The sequence below is a fragment of the Zootermopsis nevadensis genome, unplaced genomic scaffold, assembly GCF_977971745.1.
Source record: "Zootermopsis nevadensis isolate Lab colony 2312 unplaced genomic scaffold, Znev_1.0 Znev_ptg000024l, whole genome shotgun sequence".
In the NCBI taxonomy this organism is placed as follows: domain Eukaryota; kingdom Metazoa; phylum Arthropoda; class Insecta; order Blattodea; family Termopsidae; genus Zootermopsis; species Zootermopsis nevadensis.
Window position 1 is genome coordinate 15367186 of NW_028259156.1, and position 26124 is coordinate 15393309.

Sequence of the window (26124 nt, forward strand, 5' to 3'; positions counted from 1 at the left end):
TGACAGTTTTTAGTGTTTTCTGATCTGCAAGGAAATTGCACCAGGTTCGGTTTCAGATTGACTTCTTGTTGGACTAAGTTACAATGACAAGCGTAGTAAAGGGTGGTATTTGCTGTATTATGTAATCAAGTAGATGCGTAGTTTGGTTTTTATCCTTTAGTAGTTGCGTTTTTTTCTTTTAAATACAATTACAATATATCATGGTTTGAAACCATTCGAAAACTCGAGACACAACGCTTTTACATCTAATCCCATTGCAAGCTGAGAGTCGCTTAGCTGTTCAAGAAACTTCTTGGCTTTTCTGGAACCCAAAGCACATCACCTTGTTCACAAGAGACAACTTTAGGTTCTTGTCCTGAGCCAGTTAAATCCAGTTCATACCCTCCCAGCCTGTATCTTTAAGATCATTTTTAATGTTATTGTCCTGTCACCGTCTAGATCTTCAGGCTTTCCGACTGAAGTTTTGTAAGCATTTCTTACCTCCTCCATGCAAGTTGCATACATCATCCATGCGACCTCCTTGATTTGTTCACCCTGACAAAAGGACGAGTTTCCTTGATTTGCAGTTTTCTTGGGTGTTACACTGGATATGACCATTATTTTATATTCGCATGTACGACGTTTCGGGATTTGGCTATATTTCTGCCTTCCTTTGATTTGATTTTGTTATACTGTATTATTTTCGATGTTTGTAACATAACAGGCAAAGTGCCGTGACCGGTGTGCGCCAATGTGACGGTACCTTTTACCACCAACCTAAAAGAAACTTTTGAAATTTGGGTGTTCGGGGCTTTTCTGTCATTGAAGTGAAATTCGACGGTAAACAGCATCGTCTGCGACTATGAATCTGCATAATTTTGTTTGTCGGGAACAACTCATCTGGCACGTAAATAAGTAACGTCTGTCAGTTCTCGGAGGGCCCAGCGCTGTGTAGGCGGACGATGGACGACGGGGTCACTCGTGCGTACTCCTGCCACCGTTCTGTTTAGCTCATCTCCAATCTGCGCCAAGAGAAACTGATGAAACTGAGGTACAAGAAAAAGTGTCAGCTTCAGATATTCTTCTTCACTTTTGTATGCACAAGGCAAGAACTCGAAGAACTGGCAAGAATTGATGAGTTCTTTCGCCATGTTGTAAAAATGCGTAATTTGCGATTTGCCATACCTCATTCTCCTTTTTGTTAATCTGTGGCAGGTACAGACAGATAGTATACTGTTAGAGATCTAATCACACCACACAGAGCCAGCTATATTTACTTATATTCATTTTAAATGTTCACTATAGCGGAAAGTGTATATGTCAGGGAAGTGTATGTTCTGTTACATAAATTGTATAATGCTGTTGTGTGTAATGATTGATCACGATAATTTCCTATTTGTGACAGGGATGTTCCTTCCAGACAAATTCCACAGGAAACACGACACCGGCAACGGGAAACATCGTCGTAACATTTTATTATTTGTAGTGTAAATAGAGTAGAGCCATATCGGTTCGTCCTAGGCAAGAAACAAACTTCAACGCTTTAGATAAAACGCATTATTTACAACTTTTCCTTCTTTACGTTCTCCGTATTTACTCAAATAACAGACTTCCCCTATGGCCCTGTACTTAAGGGACACCTGTGTAGACTCGTGCATCATCCACTGTGAGCCTTTCCACACATAACTCGACGATTGTGACATTTTAGGTTTTCTCGACGTCGAATATGAAGATGGCTGTCTTCAGGTATCCTGCGCCGTGTATTCTCGTAGAAATTGACCGACATTTCAAGGGGTAGACCACGTACTGCATCCATCGTCGCCCTGATTATGGAGGCAGTAAGCACCTCTTAAATGTCGGTCAATTCCTCAAGACAGCCATCTTAAAATTTGCACTTTCATGTGGGCAGGTCTGAATGCGTCCCTACGGCATCCATCTTAAAACAGCTGGGTTACAATTGGCTCTGTGTCTTCAGAGAGGAATGAGTGTGAGATTAAGAATGGTAGGTCCTGCGGGACCAGCGTGCGACAGGGACATAACAGTGATATTGATTCAGTGAGATTGACAGGAGCAATGACCTGACTTGCTACCGCGTAATGGATTTATTTCATCGTAATTTCCGGCCATATGTTTGCTTAGCATGATTCGCTTTTTCATCCATCTGATTAGACTACCATTATTATTACGTCGTCATAAACTGCACAGGTCTTGGCTTAGTTTTGTATGAAGAAAATTGTTGTTTGGACATTATGCATCTTCAAAGAATAAATAAAATAAATAAAAACCACGATTTTCGGAGATGTGAGTCTATCTCCGATACGTCGTGGTTTTATTGATTAGATTTAATCGTGAACGATGGATAATATGGATAATGTCCAGAAAATAATTTGCTTCAACAACGCACCGTCGTCACAAACTTTCAGACTTGAGTTAGTTTTCTGTGTTCCTAACCCTCTGTGTGTAATAAACGTAATTTTATTTTTGGAGTCCAATATCCGTTGGTCTCTGTGGTTTGTACTACAGTACCTATTTTGGTTACTGCCACGGTGGTCTAGCGGTTAGAACGCTGGCCTTGTAATCCTGGGGTCTCGGGTTCGATTCCCGGCGGTGCCCGAATTTATAACTTGTGTTGGGCAAGATCGTGGTCTATGCAACACGGAGTTTTCCTCCGGGGGCTTCTTCCCCGGTTTCTCCGTGGCATCCCAACAATTACTCCATTCACACACAGAAGAAGGCAATGGCAAACCACTTCTGGATCATCTGCCAAGAACGTATATGAACAGGTCCCAGTCCGAGAAAAGGATGGAAGGATCCTGTTCATATGGACCTGTCGCCAGACAGAACACTACAAATAAAACCTATTTTGGTATGAGGCAAAATTTACATCATTTCTGTAAGCCTGTATTTGTTGTAGACATTTTGCTACTCTTCAGTTGCTTAGATTGCTTGTCGAAATTTCTCGTATTTCTGCCATTTGTTTCCTAATTCGTATTTCCATGCATAAGATCTATTTCAAGACGCCATTAATCTTTGTACTTGAAACATGATGAACTTCGAACTGGTCCAGTGTTTGTGATCCGCGGTCTTGTAAGGATTCCCTCTTATTAGGTTATTCACTCACGGGCTCTGGTGATTAGGAACGCGGATGTGGTCTCTAAAACGTTGCTTTGTGGAACAAGGCGTTGGGTAATGTCCGAAAATTAAAACTTATTGTAAGGCAAAATTTCTGTATGCCGTTTTAGGTTTTCGTGGCGATGGATTGTGATCTACAAGACTAAACTACGTCTTAACTCAGATCACATTTTTAAATTTGAGCCTCTTTACAACTGCTGACAGGTTTGAAGAATCCCAAGATGTTGCGGAAGACAAGTTTAAATTTTCTTGTGAATAAATTTATTCTTCTATGGAATGAATTATAAGAATGGTATAAATTACCGAGAATATTCTTTGAAATTTAGTTTCAGTAATGTCAGATCGATGTTTCTTTCAAATTCTTATTTATTCTAAGTTTTGGTTTCACTTCTAAAGATAATATTTAAGGTAGTATATTTGCGTCATATTGTGAATTAGGTTAATATTTTAATGTTTTCCGTCAAATCACAATTTTAATAAGATAATAAAATATAAAATATTTAAAATATCATTTCACGTTCCGCATCGAATGATCGATTTACAAATTGGAACGTCTCTTACGACATGTTTCGGTTATATTTAACCGTCCTCAGGTATAAATTAGATTACCAATCGGTAATCTAATTTATCTAATATAACCGAAACATGTCGTAAGAGACGTTCCAATTTGTAAATCGATCATTCGATGCGGAACGTGAAATGATATTTTAAATATTTTATTATCTTATTAAAATTGTGATTTGACGGAAAACATTAAAATATTAAAGATAATATTTAAGTTGATAAATGAACAGTGGTTTTGCTGTAGCATCCCATCGGGCAATAACAGTTTCAAACAAATATCCGAAAGCTATTTTCAGCCATATTAATTCGTTCATCGGTCTCTAAGTCGATTCGTTACGATCTCTTTTACTCGCACGACTACATTCTTTCTTGCCTTCTTTTTCTCCCAGAATGCCTTTAACAGGTCGAATAAATAAAAGAAATAACTTCCCATAAGTCTGCTAGTGAGCGAACAGCAAAACGGCAAATGGCGTTTGTATCTAGCGTCTTACGATCTTGTAGAACCAAACATGTATCTTGTGTTCTTTGTCATCAGATTGCAGTGAGAATCTTTATAATTTACACTCCTCGCTGCATATCATTACATGGATCAAGTCAAGGGCGACGAGATGAGCAAGGCGTGTAGCACCCATGACAGAAATGAGAAACACGCATAAAATCTTAGTTGGAAAACTTTAATGAAATAGACGAAGTGCTCTTGGGACGTACGTGGGAGGATGATACTGAAATTGTTCTTAGTGAAATTAGTTGTGAGACTGGGCTGGTTTAATCTGAGGGCAGAAACCAGCGGCCGGCTTTTCCGAACACGGAAATGAATCCTCGGGTTCCCCAAAAGGCGGATCATTTCTTGATTACCTGAGCGATTAATAGCTTTTCAAGAAGGACTTTCTCAGAGATAAACATATCGTCTGTCATTGTGAGTAGTAGTAATCAGAGCGGAGACAATCTAAGGACAAGTTCTGGTTTCTGCCCATAAACACACGCGCGCGGTCTGCTGTTAATGACAAGCCTTATCAAAAGAGTTTTTCCCATGGAGCTGCAGTGATTCTGTTGATAAGAATAATTTCATCTAAGAGAGATCCAACAAAAGTGAAATTCTCACATTCACCTACAGTGACAGTGAAATTGGTGATAGCTCCATCCAAAGAGTGTGTGCAAACTTTACAGTCGTTCGAAACACGGACACGGTCTCTGGCCCATGATCCCTTCTTCCGGTGACTCTGTAATGCACTTCTCTTACTCGTCATTGAGACGGCGTATGGTATTTCTAACGTTGGTGTTGATACTGCCCGTTTGTGGATTGTACATACAGAAATTTCTTTAAATAGCCTGAAGGAAAGAGACCATTCGGAAGACCTAGGCGTAGATGGGGGAATCTCAGGGAACTAGAGTATGTGATTGTGGATTGGATTAATCTGGCAAGATATAGGTACTGTTGTCTGCATGCTATGAACCGTAGGATTCCATTAAAGGCAGGGAATTTCTTGACTGAGTGTTCCGGGTGTCATGTAGGATTCTGCTCCGTGAACTTAGTGAATGTATGGGTTTGCCGCACCGAGGAAGAAGTGTTTTGTAGTTCAAACATTGTTTAATAGTTGATGTACTTACTAGTACCATCATTAATGTGATTTTACTTTCAGTCCTTTGAAGCCGGCGTTTGTCTAAATGGTATTCAAGATTATATTCGTACCTCGAAGAAAGTCAATACGTTTCTTTCACAGAGATTACCTGGTAAAATATTAAGGGCGATAATAGTTGTTTATTCTTTGAATCATACAAAAGCCATAAATACAATAGTTTAATGTACAAAAAACCAGTCGTTTAATGTTAACATACGAAGTACATGTAGTTACCACAGGGCTTTAAAGGGTTAAGACATAAATAAGAGTTAACTGCCAACATTTAATGTACCATGTGTGAAAACAATACCTGTATGTTAATTTATTTTTCGACAAGTATAAAATACAATTTTGTTACGAAATGGAAATGACGTGTTATTTCTAAAAATTAAAAACTTGTCAGGTACAGTAAATGCATATAAGCCTGGTGAATGGCGTACGTCTGTAAGCCGCCCAAAATCACGAAACATTTTCATTTTTATTTTCGTTTTTCGCCATTACAGTATTTTTCGTTTATTACTGACAGATTTATGGAATGGAGTATCTTGAGATTTTGCATTTTTTTATGTCAGTGCCATCTTGCGGTGTGTGACGAGAGGTTTTGACGACTTTGAACATTTGGGTTGTATATTTAAGAGACGCTCAAAAGATTAGGGGTTTTCACGAAAAAAATCTGTTGGATTAACAGTTTTCCGGACGAAGTTTCTGGCCTGGGGAATCCCGAATACGTAGCAGGAATGCCAACCGCTACACCCGAACGTTCGGTAATAACTCTTGTTCGTGTCGTTTGTCTTTTTAAACTTTTGTTTGGAATGGAATGAGATTGTAAGACAGACAAAGAACTCAACTGTCCGACTGAAACTGAAACGTGCTAACGTCTGCCCAATATATAACAAGATTGCAAGGTTTTAAGTATGGAAACGCCATTAAAACGCAACAAAAGATTGAAGAAAGGAAACAAATAAAAGCTTTTATACTCGCTCCCGTCTTCGTACGGTGACTGTTACCAGAAAGTTGAACGAACTGAACGCTGGCTGGGAAACTTAATGCCGGCCTGCCGGGATTGTGATTAACTACGCCTGTCTGCCTTGCGAGTCAACAATGACTGACGTAGGAGGCCCTGAATATACCATGGAGGTTGTTGGAAGGGCTGTTTTTCTTTTGTTACAAATACATTTTGAAGCAGTTCGACGAAGTTTCGGCTGTGTCTTGACGAAAATGTACAGAATGTACCATTTAAAATGAAAATTAACAACAGGCATGCACTACTGTATAAAAAATGAAGCCAGGAGCAGGTCCACCCCGTGTCGTCAGTCGCATTATATTGGACAGATGTGAAGAAAAGTATGCATTCGTCAGACAACTTTTACTGTCAATTGAATAAAAATTTTCTTGGATATTATCCATCGTCTAGTAAATATAAAACGTAAAAGACGTAAAACGACGTTTCGGATATGGGACTCTATCTCCGTCTTCAGGTTCCTACACAGTTGGGCCCACTAGATAGAGCTAATACCTATCGTCCGGAGATAGGGATTAGCTCTATCTAGTGGGCCCAACTGTGTAGGAATCTGAAGACGGAGATAGAGTCCCATCTCCGAAACGTCGTTTTACGTTTTATACTTACTAGACGATGGATAATATCTAAGAAAATTTTTATTCAATTGACTCTTCACCATCGTCAAGAAGTTTTAGATTTGATAAACTTTTACTGTACTCTTTCAATGCCAAGTTTATTCGAAATTATTTCATTATTTTTAGACTATTACGTACAAATACGATCTCCACATTGTAAGGCCATCTCCTTATTTTGTGTATTTCGTACAAGAACACACATACAGTAACCTGACGGAGATACATTTTTCACTACAATTTTGTTTTGGGAGACGTACATATAAACTGTTCTGTAGTTTTTTTTCCGTTTCTGAGGTTATGTATTTAAGATTTTTCTACATAAAATGTTTAAAGTAATTCCACAATATTTTCTGTAGTTTGCTAATAGCCTATATTTGTGCTACCATCAAGCGAAATGCGTCTGGATATATAACTCCGGTAATATACGAACAGTTAAAAATCCTGAAAGATACGGATAAACTCCGTGTCAGTATTGACGTTAAAATACAAACAGACGACTATAATTTTCATTGGAGTCTCTGGTTTTAGAAGATAAAGTCTTCTCTCTTGATTCTAAAGTTAGACGTCCATTCTAATACATGTGTTTCTTGAAAAGTAATACCGCACTAAAATGAAATTTTCTAACCAAAGGCGAGGAATTCCCTGTCAGAACCCCTCTTCTTTGCTAGGCAGATGGAAAAATAAACCCGTGTCTTGTGTGGAAACACGTGTCTCAGTGACGTATTTGTGTTTCTACAACTGACGTGCAGTCTGCTTCCTGTGCTCGGGGGGGAATCGTTGCTATGCTTCCCTTTGAGCGATAAGGACTGCGTTCAGAATCGGTGAATTTGAGCTCGGTGAGGCGTTGGTTGACGTTGCTGTGACAATGAGCGGAAGTTCACAGACACATTCCTGGTATCCCTCGCTTTAAGGTTTTCCTGCCAGTATTTTGGTATCGATCTTTTTTATCTTGCATGCTTTCTACATGCCCTGCTCATCTCAGTAATCTTATTTCTAACGTCATATGACTATCTTCCACGCATATCTAAAACTCGTTCGTTGTGAGTGCATTCCATTGGGTTTTACGTCGTTACACCATGTAATTTACACGTTAGGAACCACACTTTATGGTCATGTCGCCGTTGTCCAAAATTCAACTCACGTTGAACCGGAGGCGTTGATTATAAACCTTTTGGTAGCTTTTGGGCGTCTGCTGTCACTAGTCTAGGAGGGCTTGTTCACCTCATTCGTGCAGTATTCATCGTCCCAGCCTTCGTGATTTGATAAGTAACAATTTCTGATGTAAAGATTGAATGAAAATTACGAAAATTGAGGTCCATCGATGTGACTGGGTGGATGGAAGGGTATTTACCCAGTTATATTCTGGAGGCGGGGACACCCGGAAGTGGTAAGTGCTGCGGTGGGTGGCAGGACTGCCCTGCTTCTTCCTTGGGTGAACACGACGGAACTTTCTCCGTCAACATTGCACATCTTCATTGACAAACTTGCTGCAGAACTTCGTGTATCTGGCCCACGTCTGCACGTGAAGAACATTCTGCCGGAATGTTAGTATCGTGATGTCTCTGATTTCGTACTGATAGATCTTCATGCTAAGGTGGTTATTATTTGTGAGTTCCAGTTAGATCTGTGTTTTTTTTAATAGTTCCCTTTGACGACTCTTTCGATTGGTGTGTTACACGTGTTTATATGGCTGAATGGATGGATTATTGTGAGTGATGGATTTCAAAGGTTTTGAAAATATTTTAAAATTATCTCAGCTTCAGGGAGCCCACAAGAAGTCTGCTCCATGATAATCAGTGTTCCGGATCTTCACATATGAAGGCTTGCTAACTCATTAACTACGAATTTCTGTGGGATTATTGAGATTAATTTATTGTGGCCCGTTCAGATAATAATTGGACTGGATGAACTTAACCTAAGTTTAGTCCTCATCCCTACTGTATTGAATGCGAATCTGAAAGTCCAGGCGTGAGCTGAACTAATTATACGCTATTAACAACGTAAAGTTATTTTTAATTTGCGTCTTTCTTATCATAGACTTATAGGAATGTTTGTGCTTGAACGTGAATAATTGCAGGCTGTAAGCCTGACCCTACAAGTCAACTGTGAAAGGTCTTTCGTACCTTCGTTTCGTGTCTCTGTCTTTATTCTGGTTTACATTTTTTTTAACACAAGGATACTGAACAGAACAGAAACTGTAGATCAGATCGAAGGTAGTTAATTTCATGAATTCTGTTGGACAAGTGTTGACGACGATACTTGAAGATGCTGATCTCAACTGTTTCAGGTTCCGGACAGCGGGGGAGCTCCGCCTGGGATGGACTGCATGCCGTTGCAACGCTCCCCCGGGCCGTTCCACTACCTCATCCACGAACAGGCGAAGTCGTTGGTCGCGCTACAGGTGTGTACAGGATCGGTTGAACAGCGGTTTGTTCGTGGGCTCCGTCCCTCAGCCTATTCGCGGCACTAAACACTTTGCACCTTTGAACTAACCCTGCGTAAGAAGGTGAATTCTTTCTGGGATATAACACCGTGTAGTCTGATGGTGGAAGAAGTATGTTTCTCTGAACCATCGATCGTTATCTACCACACTACACGTGCTACGTCAGCTGACAGCTGTCTTGACACTTGTCGCCGTGACGACTTCTAGTCTCAAATATAATCCTACATAAATATCCGTGGTGACATTTCTTCCACGCGAGATGCAACGTTTATCCCTGGTTTTACATAGTGGCATTTCATACACGCCAAAATATGAGCGTTAAACTGACGGAAAAGAAGCTGTTCTGGCCTACTTTAAGTTAACCATGGATTTGTCTGGACAGACTGAGGAATAATTAAAATAACCTCATTTCGTGACGAGAAGCGAACCCTGGACCTCCCGTATATTAAACGGGAGTGCCAATCATCAACCGCAACGTTCAATGCGGACCAGCTATCCCGACTGAATTTTATTAGTGATTTTCTTCAGTTACTCCAGGCCAGTCAGTTTAGTCCGACAGTAAATACTCGATGTAGGTGATGTAACATCGTTAAATGTCCAACTGAATACGCTCAGGATATGGTACAGTTTTGGAGTCTTACGAACACGGTACTGAATCTGCTGGTTCCATAAAAGACGGGAATGTTCAACTACCTGAGCGACTGTTTGCTTGTCAAGACGTTTCAGAGGTTCCTGCTGCCTCCATCATCAGGGCTATTCGCCGTGATGATGGAGGCAGCAAGAACCTCAGAAACTTCTACCAGACTGCGCGACGCAACAACCCAGAAGACAAGTCATCTTCGAACTCGTCGCCGGAAAAACCTCAAATCCTACTTAAGATGGGCTCTGTTCCATGGAGTTAGTTATAGCGGATAATTTTATGTACAGTTACGAAATCGAAAGAAAATTATGGGCTTACGTGCCTGCCACTGATATTAAGATTAGATTAAAGATTATCAATGATCTACTTATCAGAACTGATTATGCCTGACAGTGTCCAGTAGTATTAAAGATATGTGTATATATGCATCTGTTTACGCATTCCAACACATTTTTTATTTAAAATTCAATATTTTTTCAATGTAAACACTAAATTCATACGTGTATACGGTATAATCTTTTGGGTGTAGGCTTCGACCATCCTGGCTTCTGACCGTCTGACTAGGATAACTAACCAATTTCATAGATCAGAGTTCTTCTTGAGAAGCTGATGTAATATGCTCAGCTGTTAGAGAAATTTGTGGAACCTAAAGGTTCATAACTGTGTTCACAATATCCCGCCACCCTCCGTCCTTATTCCCTAAGATACGTTTTAATATAATCCTACAATTTCGTTAAGATAGATCCGTTGGGCGTAATTTCTGTTTAGAACCGGATATAGGGTGGCAGCGAACGTGATGATACTGACAAACCTTTCGTCTCAGGTATATCAATTTCGCAAGCTGGCGAGCAGAAATTCACAAGTCATTGATTTTATTGATATTTTATCACTATTCTAATTCAAAAGTGATTAATAATATGTCGACATGTGGACAGAAACGTACCACTGATCTTATTGCATAAATTGACATTTATTGGGGATATGGACTGGTTTTATTTCGCTCATGATAGGGACCAGTGGTAGGCTGTTATGAATTTGGTAATGGACCTTCGGGTTCCATAAAAGGCGGAGAATTTATTGATCGCTTGAGCGAATATAGGCTATGCTTCCCATGAAGGTCTCTGCAACGTGGAGTTAGCTATGACAGCGAGTACATGCTGGAGATCTTCCTTGTCGTTACAGGAGCTGCAGAATGAGGTCGGAGCGCTCCTGGAATTCCGGGATCTCGTTATGGAGACATTCCCACACCTGCGGAACAAGATGGTGGCCTCGGGGGTGGCAGGCATCACGTCATCTAACGTCTCCCACACCAGCAGCACTCCATCCAGCGGAACATCCAACATCCCCATTCCTCTGACATCCTCCAGGCGCGACTGGGAACCTGGCATCAGAGTTCGCCGCAAAATACAATCACACACTAGTGCTAAAGACTCTGAGATATCGGTGTCGTCATCACTAGCTTCGAACCGAGGACGGATCAGTAAGACATCAGCGGTACACGCACAGCAGCCGAAAAGCGGCGAGGGTATTAACAGTGGCAGTGGTACAAGTTCTGCTGGGAGCAGTGCCGTGCAAGACTCGGGTTTCGGCACAGAAACGTCGTCTAGCAAGGATCACTGTCACAGCACGACCACAGGCCCCGTGGTGGCGCACAGACCAGCAGCAACGGCGTCGTCACCTGTCGTCCTCGACGAAGCTGAAGACGAATTATGGAATCTGCTTGACGTCATCCACAGGAAAGGCACCAAGCTGCGGGAAGATGTCGAGTATCTACAACAGAGGTTCCTGGTTAGTGACAGGCTAGATATGTTGGGACAAGAGGAGGGTGATGGGACACTCAGGAGGAGGAGTCTGGGTGACATTGAACAACAACTTGTGCATGAGTCCGGCAAGTTGTGCGCTTCGGAGGAGAGAGAAAGACGACTTAGACGCCTCAAGACTGGAAGATCTCAGAAAGTTTTGCTGGATATCGATGGAGAGAGTCTGGATGACGGGCACGTGCTTGGCAAGCTTGATAGTAAAAGACAAGCTAGATCAGAAGACGATCTTCATAGTTTACAGCACGAGAGAGACTTGCTACTAGATAAAGTTGCAGAAATGGAGACAGAAACTCTGGCAAGCAGGGCAAGGGCTTCTCAGCTGCAGACAGAACTTGATTGTCTTATAGAGGTCAAGCGAGACTTGGAGGAGCAGCTTCGGACAGCTGTAAGTCAGAAGAGTGAACTCAATAGTCGTATTCACGACCTACACCTGCAGTTTGTGAGCGGTAACAAGAATATTGGCACCAGTTCTTCGGTATCACCGCTTAGCGACACAACTGCCCGGAAGCTCGTAGTCCCCGGAGCTAGGAGGTCTGTCGCTGTGTGCCACGCAGTGTCTAGTCAGGTCGCTTACGGACTAGGGTCAAGTCCTGGCAGGAGCCAATCTTGCTTCACTCCTGTCCCAATAAATTCACGTCGACTTTCAGAAGGTGTAACTATCATAAAATCACCTGTCGATAAGAATGTAACTTCTCCGCATTTATCCAGTCATTCACAAGATGTAGGAACATCTTTATCAAGGCAGGAGGTTGAAGACAGTGTGGATCATGACAAGTCTGAAGTATCAGAGACTCAAAATGCTGAAGAGAGGTTGACCGGCTCGGTGGATAGTGAGACACCGAGTTTCAAGTTAGGGACGTTGGACGGAATTGTAAGTTGGCCCACTCGCATTGCACGTATCACTCGTGGGGTCACACCCGATCCCCACAAAGTAGCAGCGATTCTTAGGGAGTTCAGCGCCGTTGAACTGCAGAGACATCTTCTCACCACATCTGTCGAGAACAAGGTTAGTCCGCGGTTCTGTTATTCTATTATATATTTTAATAATGAGGTAAAAAGATGCATATGTTCTGTGTAAGAAAGTAAATATGGGGAAGATATGATGCTTCTTATTGTAATATAAAATAAGTAACAAACAACTATTGACACTATAGAAAAGACAATATTGCCATACGCGTTTCAACCTTAAGAGGTGGTCATCATCAGTGGCATCCGGGAAATCAATTTATTTAATCAAATGGTTTAAACTGGATTTAGAAAATAAATAATGAATATTTGATTTCTATAAAATGTCCTTTGTCTTGTTACAAGTGTTATGAAAATCTTAACGTATGGCACTTCTGTGCTCTTATTATTTAGTGTTCTGTCTGACGACAGGTCCATTGTTCTGCCCAAAAAGAGTTCACCAGTGTTCCCTATTCACAGCTTCTAGTTTTAACTCCTGAAACTTCATCTTCTTTCCTTGTTTGAGATCGTCAGTTAGCTGTATCAGTCTTCTTCCCAGTTATTGCTTCAGTCTTCTTCAAGAGTGACTTTAAGACCATAATTATATTTTACTTTGTGTATTCTAATATGAACTGTAAATTTTTTTACAGGCTCTTTGCCAACGTCTTGACAGGGCTGTGAAATCTCATGTGGATCTGGTGGAGCAGTTTGAGAAGATAAAGGATGAGAATGATGACCTTAAATTCCAGGTCTGTGAATGTTTGAACCATTTAATAATCTTTGATATTGATTTATTTAAATGTTATAACTTCTACTGTTCTCATCTTCTTCTATGGCTCTCCGGTCCGTATTCGGTCCATGGCCTCCTCAATTCTCCTCTTCCATTCGGTCCTCTGTTAGGTCCATCTTATCGAGGCTTTGATTGAGGTTTCGAAACATCTTCCTTTTTACGGTGCAAGGTTGTTAGCCTTGTGACCAACCCCCAACCTGGAGAGCCAGGGTACCTGTCTTAGTCTGACCTCTCCCCCTCGACCAATCTGGCTAGGGAGGCCCTACCAGTAGCTCTTGGGGTCACTGAGGTACTCAAGCCCCACCACCACGACAAGGTGCAGGTACTAAACTATATTCGTGAAACGTGTGTTTCAGTTTCTTAACGTCGCTGATGTTTTCCAATTTCCAGCGCTGAACCATACAATATAAATTCTTTTATTATTATCTTCAAAATATTTTGTTTTCTTGTCACCCTTTTATCCTGTAATATGTAATCTTGTTTTCTGTGTCTTCGCAGTTGGAGGAAAAGAGCATAGAACTGGAGGGGACCAGAGCTCGTGTTCGAGTACTGGAACGTCTCCAGCAGAAGGCAGCAACTCAAGACACTGCTGGAGTCGTATCTCCTGAAGCCACTGTTAATTCCATTCTTCCTCTGTTGGCCCTTCCAATGCATGCAGATGACAACATACATCATAGCAGCAGTACTGAGTCAGCCCATGACCACACCATGGGTATACAGTCTAAAGAAGGCTCAAGTGATCAAGGGGATGTAAAGAAAATGCCTCAGTTACAGCAGATGTCGCCAAGGAGACGCCCCAGTAAGATACCGCTTCCAGGAACAAAATCACTCTGTGCACCTAAACCTCCAAGTGGAAGATCTACGTCAGTATCAAGTCGAAACAGGGGTTCACCTTCACTGAAAAGTAGAACGGACTCAAATTCCTCTCTTTCTGGAAAGAATACTACCAGAGAGTCATCTTGGAAGAATAGGAATGAAAGTAGCTCATCCCTTACTGGAGGAGGGAAAAGCCGAGAATCTCCAAGTGGTGGGAGAAATTCTTCTCTGTTAGGAAGAAATAATAGCCGTGACTCTTTAAACAGTGGCAGTAAAAGTCGAGAATCTTACACATCAACGGGAAAGGCCCGTGGTGGGGATTCTCTTAGTGGAAAGAAATCAAACGGCGACTCCGTATCATCTTCTGTTAGCAAGGGCCGAGCAGACACTCCTTCCCACCAAAGCAGTTACTCTTCTAATGTTTCAGTAAGCAACAGAAGAGAATCGATTTCCAGTGGTAAAGGCAAGGATACTTCATTCACTTCATCTGTCGGATGTAAAGGCCTTCATCACCAAACCCCTGCCGTCACTCGTTTGGGTAGGGGAGGCAGTAACAATTCGGGCGTTAACCAGCGGATAGGAAATGGCTGCTTGAACGAGCGCGGTGACCAGAGTTCGAAGGTACGATCCACCAAGCTTTCGTTCTGGAGCAACTGGCTGAAAATACTTGACAACGGGCCTTCCTAAGAACCAGCAGTCGAACTGTTAAGGCAGGCAGGCAGGCACAGATAGGACGCCATTGCCACCAGTACTCCTCCGATTCTAAGTTAAAATAGGAAGATATGATCAAATGGGGCATGTTATTTTTCCACCAGAGCATTTAATCTACAACATGGTGACAGAGGGGTGCAGGCAGTGAAAGCAGAGGGCCAGAAAATGAGGTTCTTGTAAGTGGAAATTTTCTTTTAATTTTGGTTTTGTTTGTGTTTTGAGTATGGAGGGTGTAGTAGTTGGGTGAAAAAAGCAAGATTTTCAATCCCATTTGATAATATTGTGGCTCTGTCCACTTGTGGATTGGGCAGCTATAGAGAAACTAATTATATTTTTATTGGACCGTTGTAAAGGAGTTAGAATTCCATAGAATCCATATTTGTTTTTGCTTAATGAAATTTGTCAGTCTTACAAACTTCTAATTTAGGTTAGGCTAGGTTATATCGAAATAATTATGATGGCAAAAATCTGTCGTGGGGTCGTCATATCACCCAGTCCACAAGTAGACTTGTTGAGTGGCACCGCATCTGATAGTGCTCTTAATGCATGAGTGTTGTATGTCAGTGATTAGTCGAGTTCTTCCATTTTGGTGTGGAATATACAGAATGTCCTGTAACTTTGTGCCAAAAAGTATATAGCATTATTCTACAGAATGGGTGGGAATTAAGTAGGCATTGAGAAATGGTTATAACCTCTATATTTCCAATGCAAAGATAATTTTCACATGTACCTTTTTAAATGGAAATGCCTACTTACTTCCACCCACCCTGTACACTGAAGATTGAGCAGAGAAGCTGAAATGCATTTGAGGCTTAAAGGGCTTAGTTTCAAAATGTGAGATTTTTTTAGAGCACGACCGTAAGTGCAACAAAATATTCTTATTCAGTATGCAGTAGATATGAACAAGTGCATTAAATGTTGAAAATGGTAATTATTGTCTTCAGTACAAGCATTAACAACCATATAGTGTTTATTTTATGAAATTATGGGACATTCTGTGTATCTGTCAAAATATTTTAAGCATTTTAGGTGTCAGTGCTTGAAAAAATTATACTCTGTTCAAGTAAATGTGAAAATCATTAGAAGGTATGTGCTTTAATGGCATGATAGGGTTGGCTCCATGTTATTTGTACAGTCAGCGCAAAAACATTTTTTTAAACATAAAACAATGTTAGATCTTCTTCTTCTTCTATGGCTCTCCGGTCTGTATTCGGTCCATGGCCTCCTCAATCCTTCTCTTCCATTCGGCCCTCTGTTAGGTCCATCTGTCCGAGGCTTTGAGGTTTCGAAACATATTTCTTTTTACGGTGCAAGGTTGTTAGCCTTGCGGCCAACCCCCAACCTGGAGGACCAGGGTACCTGTCTTAGTCTGACCTCTCCCCCTTGACCAATCTGGCTAGGGAGGCCCTACCAGTAGCTCTTGGGGACACTGAGGTACTCGAGCCCCACCACCACGACAAGGTGCAATGAGTGTGTTACTCACTCTTGGCTCAGACAGAAAGCAGTGTAAATTATATGTAGTCATTCTACTTGTGCTCTCTTTGGTTGTCAAGGTGCAATTTATTTTAACAAAGTGTTTACATTTAATTCTGTCTGGGTGAGTTTATGCTTTTGTAAGTTTGCAGTGCTGCTAAAGGAATCAACGCCAGAATATTGGAAGAATTGAAAGACACTGACATACAATACTAGAACCACATTATATATTATTTTCTTAAATACGCAGAACTGAATTAGCATCTTTTCGACAAGCTGGGTATGTCCTTCGGGTCAGGGTACATTTTCTCTTATAAAGCTATCTGTAGCCTTTTCTTATAAATGCTAGGTATGGCACTTTCCTTATGTCTAAATTTAGTTAAGTTATTAATGTTAAAAGCTGAGGAGTGAAATAGTGCCAGAAATAAAGAAATAAAATAAAGTGGAACATCGATTTTAAAACCGTATGCCTACTTGATTCAAACTGATTGTTAGTTGGCCTATTGGGATTCTGAAACTAAAACATTTAAAAATCTTTAATAAAAGATTGAAATAAAATTTAAAAGTAAAATATAAGAATATTTATGAATGACTACCAATAACCTTGAGATTTGTTGGGAGAAGGGTAAGACGGCATCAACCTGGTATTCATTTTGGGAGACTGCTGGGATGTCGTACTAGAAATATGAAGAAGTGGGGAAATTTTAGATTGCTGCATTCCACTATTGGTGACATGACATAAAATTAACTGTAAACCATGTGCAGAGAAACTGTCCTGATGAAAATAAACTAATCAACTTTTTAAAAAAACTACAAAATGTCGAAAGTTTATATTAAATTATGTGGCTAGTATATTTGGTTATTAATTTCCACACATATGGCAGTATGTAATATGGGCTGTGCATACAGAAACTCAGAAATGTTTCCAAATTTTTACCAAATAATACAGAAGTAGACTGACATGGACTTTTAATATGCTTTTGCTGATAATCTTCAGGTTTAGTTGTTGAATTGAGGAGACTATAAAATTCTGTGTGTCTGTGTTAATTGTACAGGATGAGGAAGGGTGGAGGAAAGTGTATGTTCAGTCAGTTCAGGAAATGAAAGAACGCAGACAGAGTGAAGGGTCACCCTAATTCAGTTGCATCTGTTCACTATTCTGTGTGCTCACTCACTTGTAATTCCCGTGAACTGTAGTATTGTAGTTCTGATTGTAGTGTATATTCAGTTCAGACCCTTCAGGAAGTTTTATATAATTCATTTGGAAAGGTCATGGAGATCTTTATAAATACTTTACTCTATTTTCACTTTGCCAAAGTAGAAAATAAACTCTGATATTATGAAAGAATTTGGACAAATCTTTATTCGTGACAGTAATTTTAATATTATTTACATATATCTTCATATGCTATTAGAATCCTCTGTATGTCTCTTTGGTCTTATAGTTTTATCATTCTTTCTTAATTCCCCCAATTCTTTTCACTCTTTATCCTTCTTTTTTACTTTTTCAGTATTCCAGAAAAATATTTTGCACGTATTTGTTCATGGCTGGGCATAATTATGTCTCATTTGTCACAGAAATGTTCCCTTTCTAGATAAATTCCAGGAAGAAGAGTAGAGTGGTTTTTCTGTATCCAGGTTCCATTTTAGATAGGTTTTACTGTACCACAAATTATTTACTGGTCTTTTCCTCAAACACTTCTCCTAATGAAGAAATATAATGTCTGAATGAAATACTAAGAGGTTGCATTTTTGTTTTGTGGAAAATTATTCTGGTAAGTGCTTGATAATATCCAGGGCATTTTTTCTGGTGGTGTGCAGTGGTATGTCATGTCAGAACATTTTCTTTAAAAATAAGAAAAGAGACATAATACAAGTTTTAAAAATCTTTTACTAATAACATAGGTTGAAATATAATTTTCTTTATTTTATGGAAGTTTATAATTTTTATACGAGCTGGGGTAGCTGTCAGCTTAGTGATTGACTATGGACTGGACAACCAGGGTTTGATCCCCGACTTAGAGGATTCTTCCTCTAGCCTCTGCATCCAGACGGGTACTGGGGTCCTTTCCCGGGGGTAAAGCACAGCTGGGGGATGACGCTGACCACTGACCCCCATCTAGTGTGGAGGTTAAGAATGAGTAGGAGCTATATGTCCTCTCCCCTCAAGTGTCTATATAGCTTTACTTTTTTACTTTGATTTTATAATTTTTTACTTAAAGGTCCAGTTTTCTGTTAGAGGAACTTAAAATTATCACTCCTCTTTGTCACGTCTGAGTCTGACACCTTTCGGTCTGGGAACAGCACAGATCTTATCCAAGTTGTTTTATACCAACGCTTCTTTTCTTAAGTGTAGTTTTAAGTGTCCTGCTCCTGATCAGTACTGTATTTATTTCACAATGTTGGTAGCATTGACTGGTAAAATAGTAGGGCTGTAAGAATTTTCAGGAGGAGGAGTTGATGCACTGGCAGTAATTATTTGTATTAATGAAATATGGTGGAGTTGGCCTCATTAGGTAGCACAAGGGGAAGATATATGGTAGCACATTAAATATATATATTTGTGATAAGTAATTAAATTATGTGCCTGCTTGCATTGTTGTAATTGGGATATTAATTTTGTAGTTGCTTTATGCATCTTGCATGTTTCCAGGTACAGCAAAGTGAGAATGCTGAAAACTCAGTTGCATTTAATGTATTATGCCCATATCAGAATGTATGTTTGTATTGCCTGTAAAAGCCATGTTATTTCATGAAATTATACGGGCAAGTTTGGTATTTCACGGGACATGAAACTGCATGATCTTGAAGTTATGCTTGCTTATTCTGATTGCCCATGAAGACTTCATTGAATTTAATCACTGAGAAAGCTATACAGTGTGTCCACAAAGTCCCTTCAGGGTTTTGAAAAATTGTGGCTCGCATACAAATTGAACTAGCCACATGCGGTTTGCGGCAGATTACAGTGAAACTCTGGAAGTTTTTTACTGACCTCAGTAGACCTCGATGTGGGCTCCTTTGGTAGCACGGAGAACGTCCAGACGATATTCGAGCTCTTGCCAAGTTCTGTGGAGCATGTCCACAATTTTGGACACACTGCATATCATACATGCTCATGTCAGCTTATCCTTCCACGCATAATAGAATTACTGAGTCGTGTTTTTGTTTCTTTGTTTTATCCAGAAGTTTCAAAACTGCTCAAGAAATTAGTGGGTTTGAAGTTTGGATTGTAACTTATAATTATCACAGATAAATTTGGTTAGAAGAATTTGATCTAACTTTTATGTAAATATCACCGTGATTTTAGGGATGTAACAGAATTCAAAATATCTTTAAACCATATTCAAGAATTATCAATACTAAAATCTGAACACTTCTTATAAAGGTACTTTTAAATACAGTTTAAGGCTCTTTTGAACACAGTAATAAACCTTCAGGTTCCATAACATGCAGGAAGTTACTTAACCAACTGAATGACTATCAGCTTTCCAAGAAGTACTTACTCTGTGAAGTTAGTTTAGTTTGTAATTAAATGAACATATTTTGAAATAATATTATATTTATAAAATAATAAGGCATACATTACTTCATTAGATAACTGCCAATTCAATTCTTACTGTGAACCTTATGGCACAAAATAATAAGAATTTGTGTAATTCTCATATTATTATCCATGATATTCACTTACAGTCCATTTATATGATGATGCTGCTGTAGTAAGGGCCCTTACCTGAATCTGTCTTATGAATAAGATGGAATTAGAACATTCTGAAGTGTGTAGTTTACATATACCTCAGACAACAGAGAACATGTACTGTAATTATGTCATAATAAAATATAATTGGTTGCACCATAGATCTGACATGCCTCTAACCCTACCGCTAACTACAAACACATTCAAGACCCATCATATTTTTGCTTTTATACATCACGGCACTATTGAAGGGAACATAACACATTGTGAAACTTTCCTTCAATCGACACACAATATTCTGACATCGATAATTTGATTGACACAGCTTTGTTTATTTAGAAATAAGACAAATGAATAATTGGGAGGTTGGAGAAAATTTCATAAAGAGGGTCTTCATAATTTGTACTTTTCTCTAAATATTGTTAGCGGAATGAAAAGGAGGACAATGATTAAATTAAGTAAATTATGGAAAAAATTATAAATGACCTATAAAGACAATCTGGTGCAAGCAAGAGTATTAGTTGGTATGACTGTAACGTGGAAGGGTAAATGTTCACTTTGCTCTCAGACTCTTTGCCTCTTCTGTTTCCCAGTAAATATATATTCATATTTTATGAGTAAGAAATAATCATATAGCTGCAGCATTCTTTATCACTGGATAAATTGGTAATTATAGAAAGTGACAATTTGTATTCTGTAAATATATGTTTTATTTCTGCCTTTAGGAATCTGGATCACCTGTTGTTGAAAATACTAAAGTTCATCCATCACAAGACATTCCTGCACAGCAACTAGATGACACATATCCTGATTCACTGAACCATCTATCATCTAAAGAATCATGTTTGGTAGCTTTTAAACATCAAACTAATATCACTACAAGTAACAACTATATAGCATCTGATCATCATAAATCAGTCTATCAGTCGTCAGGAACGCAAGCATTTCCATGGCATTCCTCATCTTCAGAATATTTTGATAGTATCAACAACTCTGGAAGTGGTGTCTTTCAGAACAGCTCCATTCTACGCTCGTTTTCATTTTATCAAGATCGCTATCTTCAGTCATCAGTGGAACGGGAGGGTTTGGCGGAGTGTGATTCACTGGAAAATATAAGAGCTGGAATTGAGCTTAATGGTATTACAGCAGATACTGACACTGAAGATGGAAATTTTATCATGAGCTCAGCATCTTCAAGAAATCTTTGGATGAAAGCTGATAATTGAACAAAGTGATGGAAAAAATATACTCCATTATGATTTACTATACCAACAATTTTTGTATAATAATTATATGAATTGGCTTAATAACTTAATTTTTTTCTGTTACATATAAGAAAGGATTGCAGTAGAAAAGGAGGCACTTATTTTTCAATAAGAAGAGTTTTAAGAAGTTTGAGAGTGTAAACTAAGCCCTAAATAAAATTTGTGGCACACCATGGATTATGATGTGTAAATGTAGTAGCTGAAAATAAATTACCAGAAAGCTTGAGCCTAAGAGAGATTATTCTTCTTCAATTATAGGTAACAGCTTTTATGAGCTATTATCACCTATCCTTGTGTGTACTGCATCACAACAGGATATATATGTACATATTTTTTTTCCCATTGTATAATTTGAACAGTACTGCATTTGTTGATTTTTCCAATATTGCTGTCAGAAGCACATTTAAAGAAATTTGATTGGAGAGTAAAATATTTTTGCTTCAGATTTTCAGCACAAATTTATAATTTAGTAATATTTCTTCTATACAGAAGTACATTTATCATGAAGATATGTACTGTACTGTTTCTTGTCGTTATATATAGAGACCTTTACATTAAATGTAAAGTGTAGATTTATTAACAGAAACTCGGCACATTCTAATTAACAATGTATGTTAATGTCATGCCCCTTTTACAGAAGACTGAAGTTAAATTCTGTTTCAGTTATAGTCCAGAGCGATTGATATGAAACAGTTTATGAGTACATTTAACAACTAATAGATTAGGAAGATTTCTGTCTTCTGGGTTGTTGTGCTGTGTAGTCTGGTCGATGTTAACCAACGTTTCAGAGGTCGTACTGCTTCCGTCATCAGGGCAGTGAATCGCAGCGCAACAACCCAGACGACAGCTTCATACTCACCGCTCTGAAAACCTCAAATCTTAAATAATAGATTAGTTTAAAGTGGAAATCAGTTCTTATAATTATTATGCTATATATGTTTACTTTTGGCTACCAGTTCAACAGAAAATTTTACTTTCATTTGCTGCTCAAATATTGTAGTGCTATATAAATGGTTTATTTTTCAAAGCTTAAACTGAAGTCCACTTTAGACCTGTGATCTTGCTTGAGAGGTATAATAATTATAATTATTATTGGTACTGAAATATTTATAGCTACTAGAATGTTGCTAGTGTAAGGGCAGAGGATATTTATAGAGGTTGTCTATTTCATAACCTATAGTCATATGGAAACTTACTTTTAGAACATCTGTTGACTCTGAAAGTTGTGCATTATATATAATCATAGACAAGAATTATTCTGCTTGTATTGTACGTTTCTAAATTCATTGTTTCAAGGAGATCAGAATCTTAATTATAGTGGGAAGTTTGAGGTCAAGAGTAAGTTATTCAGTTTAAATCATTACATATCTTATTTAATGCTGAAGGCAATTTAACTCAAAATACCACCCATTCCACTTACGTCGAACATGAACTGCATTCTGTACAATACCTACAGTGTGTTTCACACAAGTAAGTCAAATTAATGTTGAACAAATAACTCTATTTTCATATTTGATTTATAATATCTGCCATGACTACATTTCTGCAAGAAATTATTCAGTTGAAATTATTAGACTTCATAAAATTCCTATTATTTTTTTAATTGATGGTGTTGTTTCTAGGATCTTTCTGTTCTGTTTAAATTCACTACATTTTTGTGTTCAAATTTTAATTAATCTAAAATATTCTGTTAAGCATATAATTTTTCCATGTTTCCTATTGTGAATCCTAAGGAGTCTAAATATATTTTTTTATAGCTTATTTCCCTATATTACTTTCTTTTAAGATGTGGTTTTCTTACTCTTCTGTTTTCTTTCCTCATTATTACAGTGCATTTCTCGCACCCTCTGATTATTTTCTTAATTTTTATTGTTGTTATAACCTGATTGATATCCTGTCGCTCTTAGCCAGAGCATAGGGCCTCGACAAAGCAGCGCCAACGAGTTCTATTACGAGCCAGAACTTTCAGCTCCCTCCAGGTCTTTCCTTCCTTCTTTGCCTCCTCTTCAATGGTTCTCCTCCAGGGGATTCCAGGAGAGTGCTTGCTTTACAACAGCATTTTGGTCCTTCTGCAGGGTATGTCCAATTCACCTCCATTTTCTGCTCTTAATTTGTGTAGCTATTGGCTCTTCGTTTGTTTGTTTCAAAAGGTCTTCATTTGTCTGTTATAACCTAATAACACAATATTTGTTGTGACTTCACCAACTTAACTGACCGTCAGAACAGAATCCTCTTGTTTTGGAGATATATTTTAAGATCTGTTTGTTTGCATATTTTATAAATATTGTGTCTGTGTGTGTTGTTTTTACTGATATGTAGATACTAAATAACTTGGCAAAACATTTATACTATGTCAACAGCGCATACAGGCCTAGATTACCTTCTATAGAATTTAGAATAAATAGTAGCAAACTCTGTAATTCTTGAAGACTCAATTTAATTTCTGATTCTGGTGATAATCTTATAGTCAACAAAAATATGCGCATTATACCAGTTAATTACTTTTTTGATTATTTCTTTATAGCCATGTGCTTTGTTAATGATAATTTTAACACATATACACATGCAGATAGCTTACTTACCATCTACATATTTGAAGTGATAATATGCAAACTAAATAATAGATTCAGTTCAAAGATTTAATGGTTGATTCTCTATTACTGTGTATAGTAGTCCTTGTGATACTGCATGGAAGTATTTGGAAAAATTATCAAAATACAAACAGTGAAACTTATGGTGGCAGATAACTGCTTTCTGAACATGAATGTGTTTACATTATAATTACCATCTTCTGATTGTGTGCAGCACACTGTCATGCCATTTAATTTGTTTTTGTGTATATGGATGGATGTACATTGTAAACTCAGTGGATTATGTTTACATAACCAACAAAGAAGGTGTCGAGATGAGTATATTATATATTCATTTGTTTATTTACTTACTCTGGGTTTAGTGAAAGATGATTTCATTTACCAAGACTGTAATAGCATTGAATGATAGGATGATTAATTAGTAATGAATTGGAACATATGTGTAAGGAAGCAGTTGTGGCACAGGCATTTGTCTGGGTGGACAAAGTTTTATTTATTCATGTCAAATGGCAGGTACATAGAATTTCATCTTTGATCCATGGGTCTGTCTGACATGACTGAGGTATCTCATGGATGGACAAAGTAAAACCATGAGATACTTCAGTCATGTCAGACAGATTTGAAAACAAGACCTCCAAAATATGAAGCAGGTGTGCTACCAGTAGGGAAAGTGTTTAGTTGTTTATTTATTTGTGGAAATAAAATTAAATTTATCAGCTAATTTTCAAATAAAATTTTTATATATATATTTTGTTCCATATATATCTCTCTCCAATATTTATACATGCATAAAGGATGACAGATATAAAGGTGCTTATGGCAGTAATGTAACATCTAAGTCACTGTGTAATGTTGGTAAAGGTAATGATTAAGTTATGGCGGTAAAATACGTAAATCAAATATGGATTTGCAGAATGTGGTACGATGTGAAGCTTTTAGTCATGTGGTAATCGATTCTTGGGTCATTAAATGACACATTTTGAACTGTCTAGATTATAAGGCATCAGAACGTGAGATGACTTTGAAAGGATGTAATAATTATCATGGCCTATTTTAAGTTACTTCCCCATTACTTTCCTGGAAGGACTGAGGAAAACCACAAGAAACCTCAAGTCAGGATAGCCAGTCTTGAAGCCAAGATTCAAACCTGGGACTTTACAAATACAACACAGGAGTGCTAATCAGTGATGTTTTATGATGACTGATATGTAGTATGACTGTTTCTTGTACTATTTCATGGTGGGTGCTGTCAAGCAGGTTTTTATAGCCTGGAATAAAAAATGTATTATTTTATCCCTATACTGTGATATTTGATAGGTATGTTCCATGCTAAATGGTGAACAGTATTTTTTATTAGGAAGGTTACAGTTTAAAAATTGTTTTTGCAGCTAGTTCCTGCTTTGAACATATGTACACAAGGGCAGGGGAAAAGCCCATATTGAACTCTCATGAAGTATGTGAGACATCATAGCAATACTCTTATGACTTTAGTCATATTATGCAGCTCTTAATTTTGCTCCATAGAAATGAAATGCTGGTTTGATTAAGTTGTGAAATCCTGAAAATATATATGTATGTTTTTATACGCTTGTCTTGTTTTTATATTGTCTTTACTTTGCGTGTGTTGTGTATGGGTTCAGTGATAGAAATGAATATGTAATTATTTTCCTTTTGTATGTATATTTTACATATATTGAAAATGTATTTTATTTTTCTTCATTATAGCCATAACTAAAGAAATTCACTGTAAATAATAATTATTGTACATGATGTAAAATGTTTAAATTGTAGATACTGAAAAAAAATGAATAAGTTAAAATAAAAACAGGGATTTTAAAATTGGAATTTCTGCAGGATCAGTGTATCTGTTGCAGTAAATATTTATTAGCCACACACCACTGCTTGCACGTAATTCAGGTGGTTCTTTGTTGCTGTAGCAGGCCACTTAAACTGTTAAACACAAAATCAAAGTCTGGCTGCAGTTTGAACTGGGATACCTCAGTCAGT

The 26124-nt window shown here is 38.3% G+C and overlaps 1 protein-coding gene across 2 annotated transcripts in view; it reads left to right on the forward strand.

Annotated features, from left to right (window-relative positions):
- The window catches only part of jvl (javelin-like), a 67265-nt gene extending 41303 nt beyond the window's left edge, over positions 1–25962 (forward strand). The window contains exons 3-7 of one of the 2 annotated variants that reach the window (XM_022066378.2): positions 9217–9330; positions 11195–12838; positions 13428–13526; positions 14066–15004; positions 20987–25962. In XM_022066378.2, the coding sequence (XP_021922070.1) occupies positions 9217–9330; positions 11195–12838; positions 13428–13526; positions 14066–15004; positions 20987–21487 (3297 nt within the window). In that variant the 3' untranslated portion in view covers positions 21488–25962. Of the gene's footprint in view, positions 1–9216; positions 9331–11194; positions 12839–13427; positions 13527–14065; positions 15271–20986 lie in introns of both variants that reach the window. The other variant, XM_087355485.1, reaches the window with a different exon arrangement.
- The last annotated feature ends 162 nt before the right edge of the window (positions 25963–26124 follow it).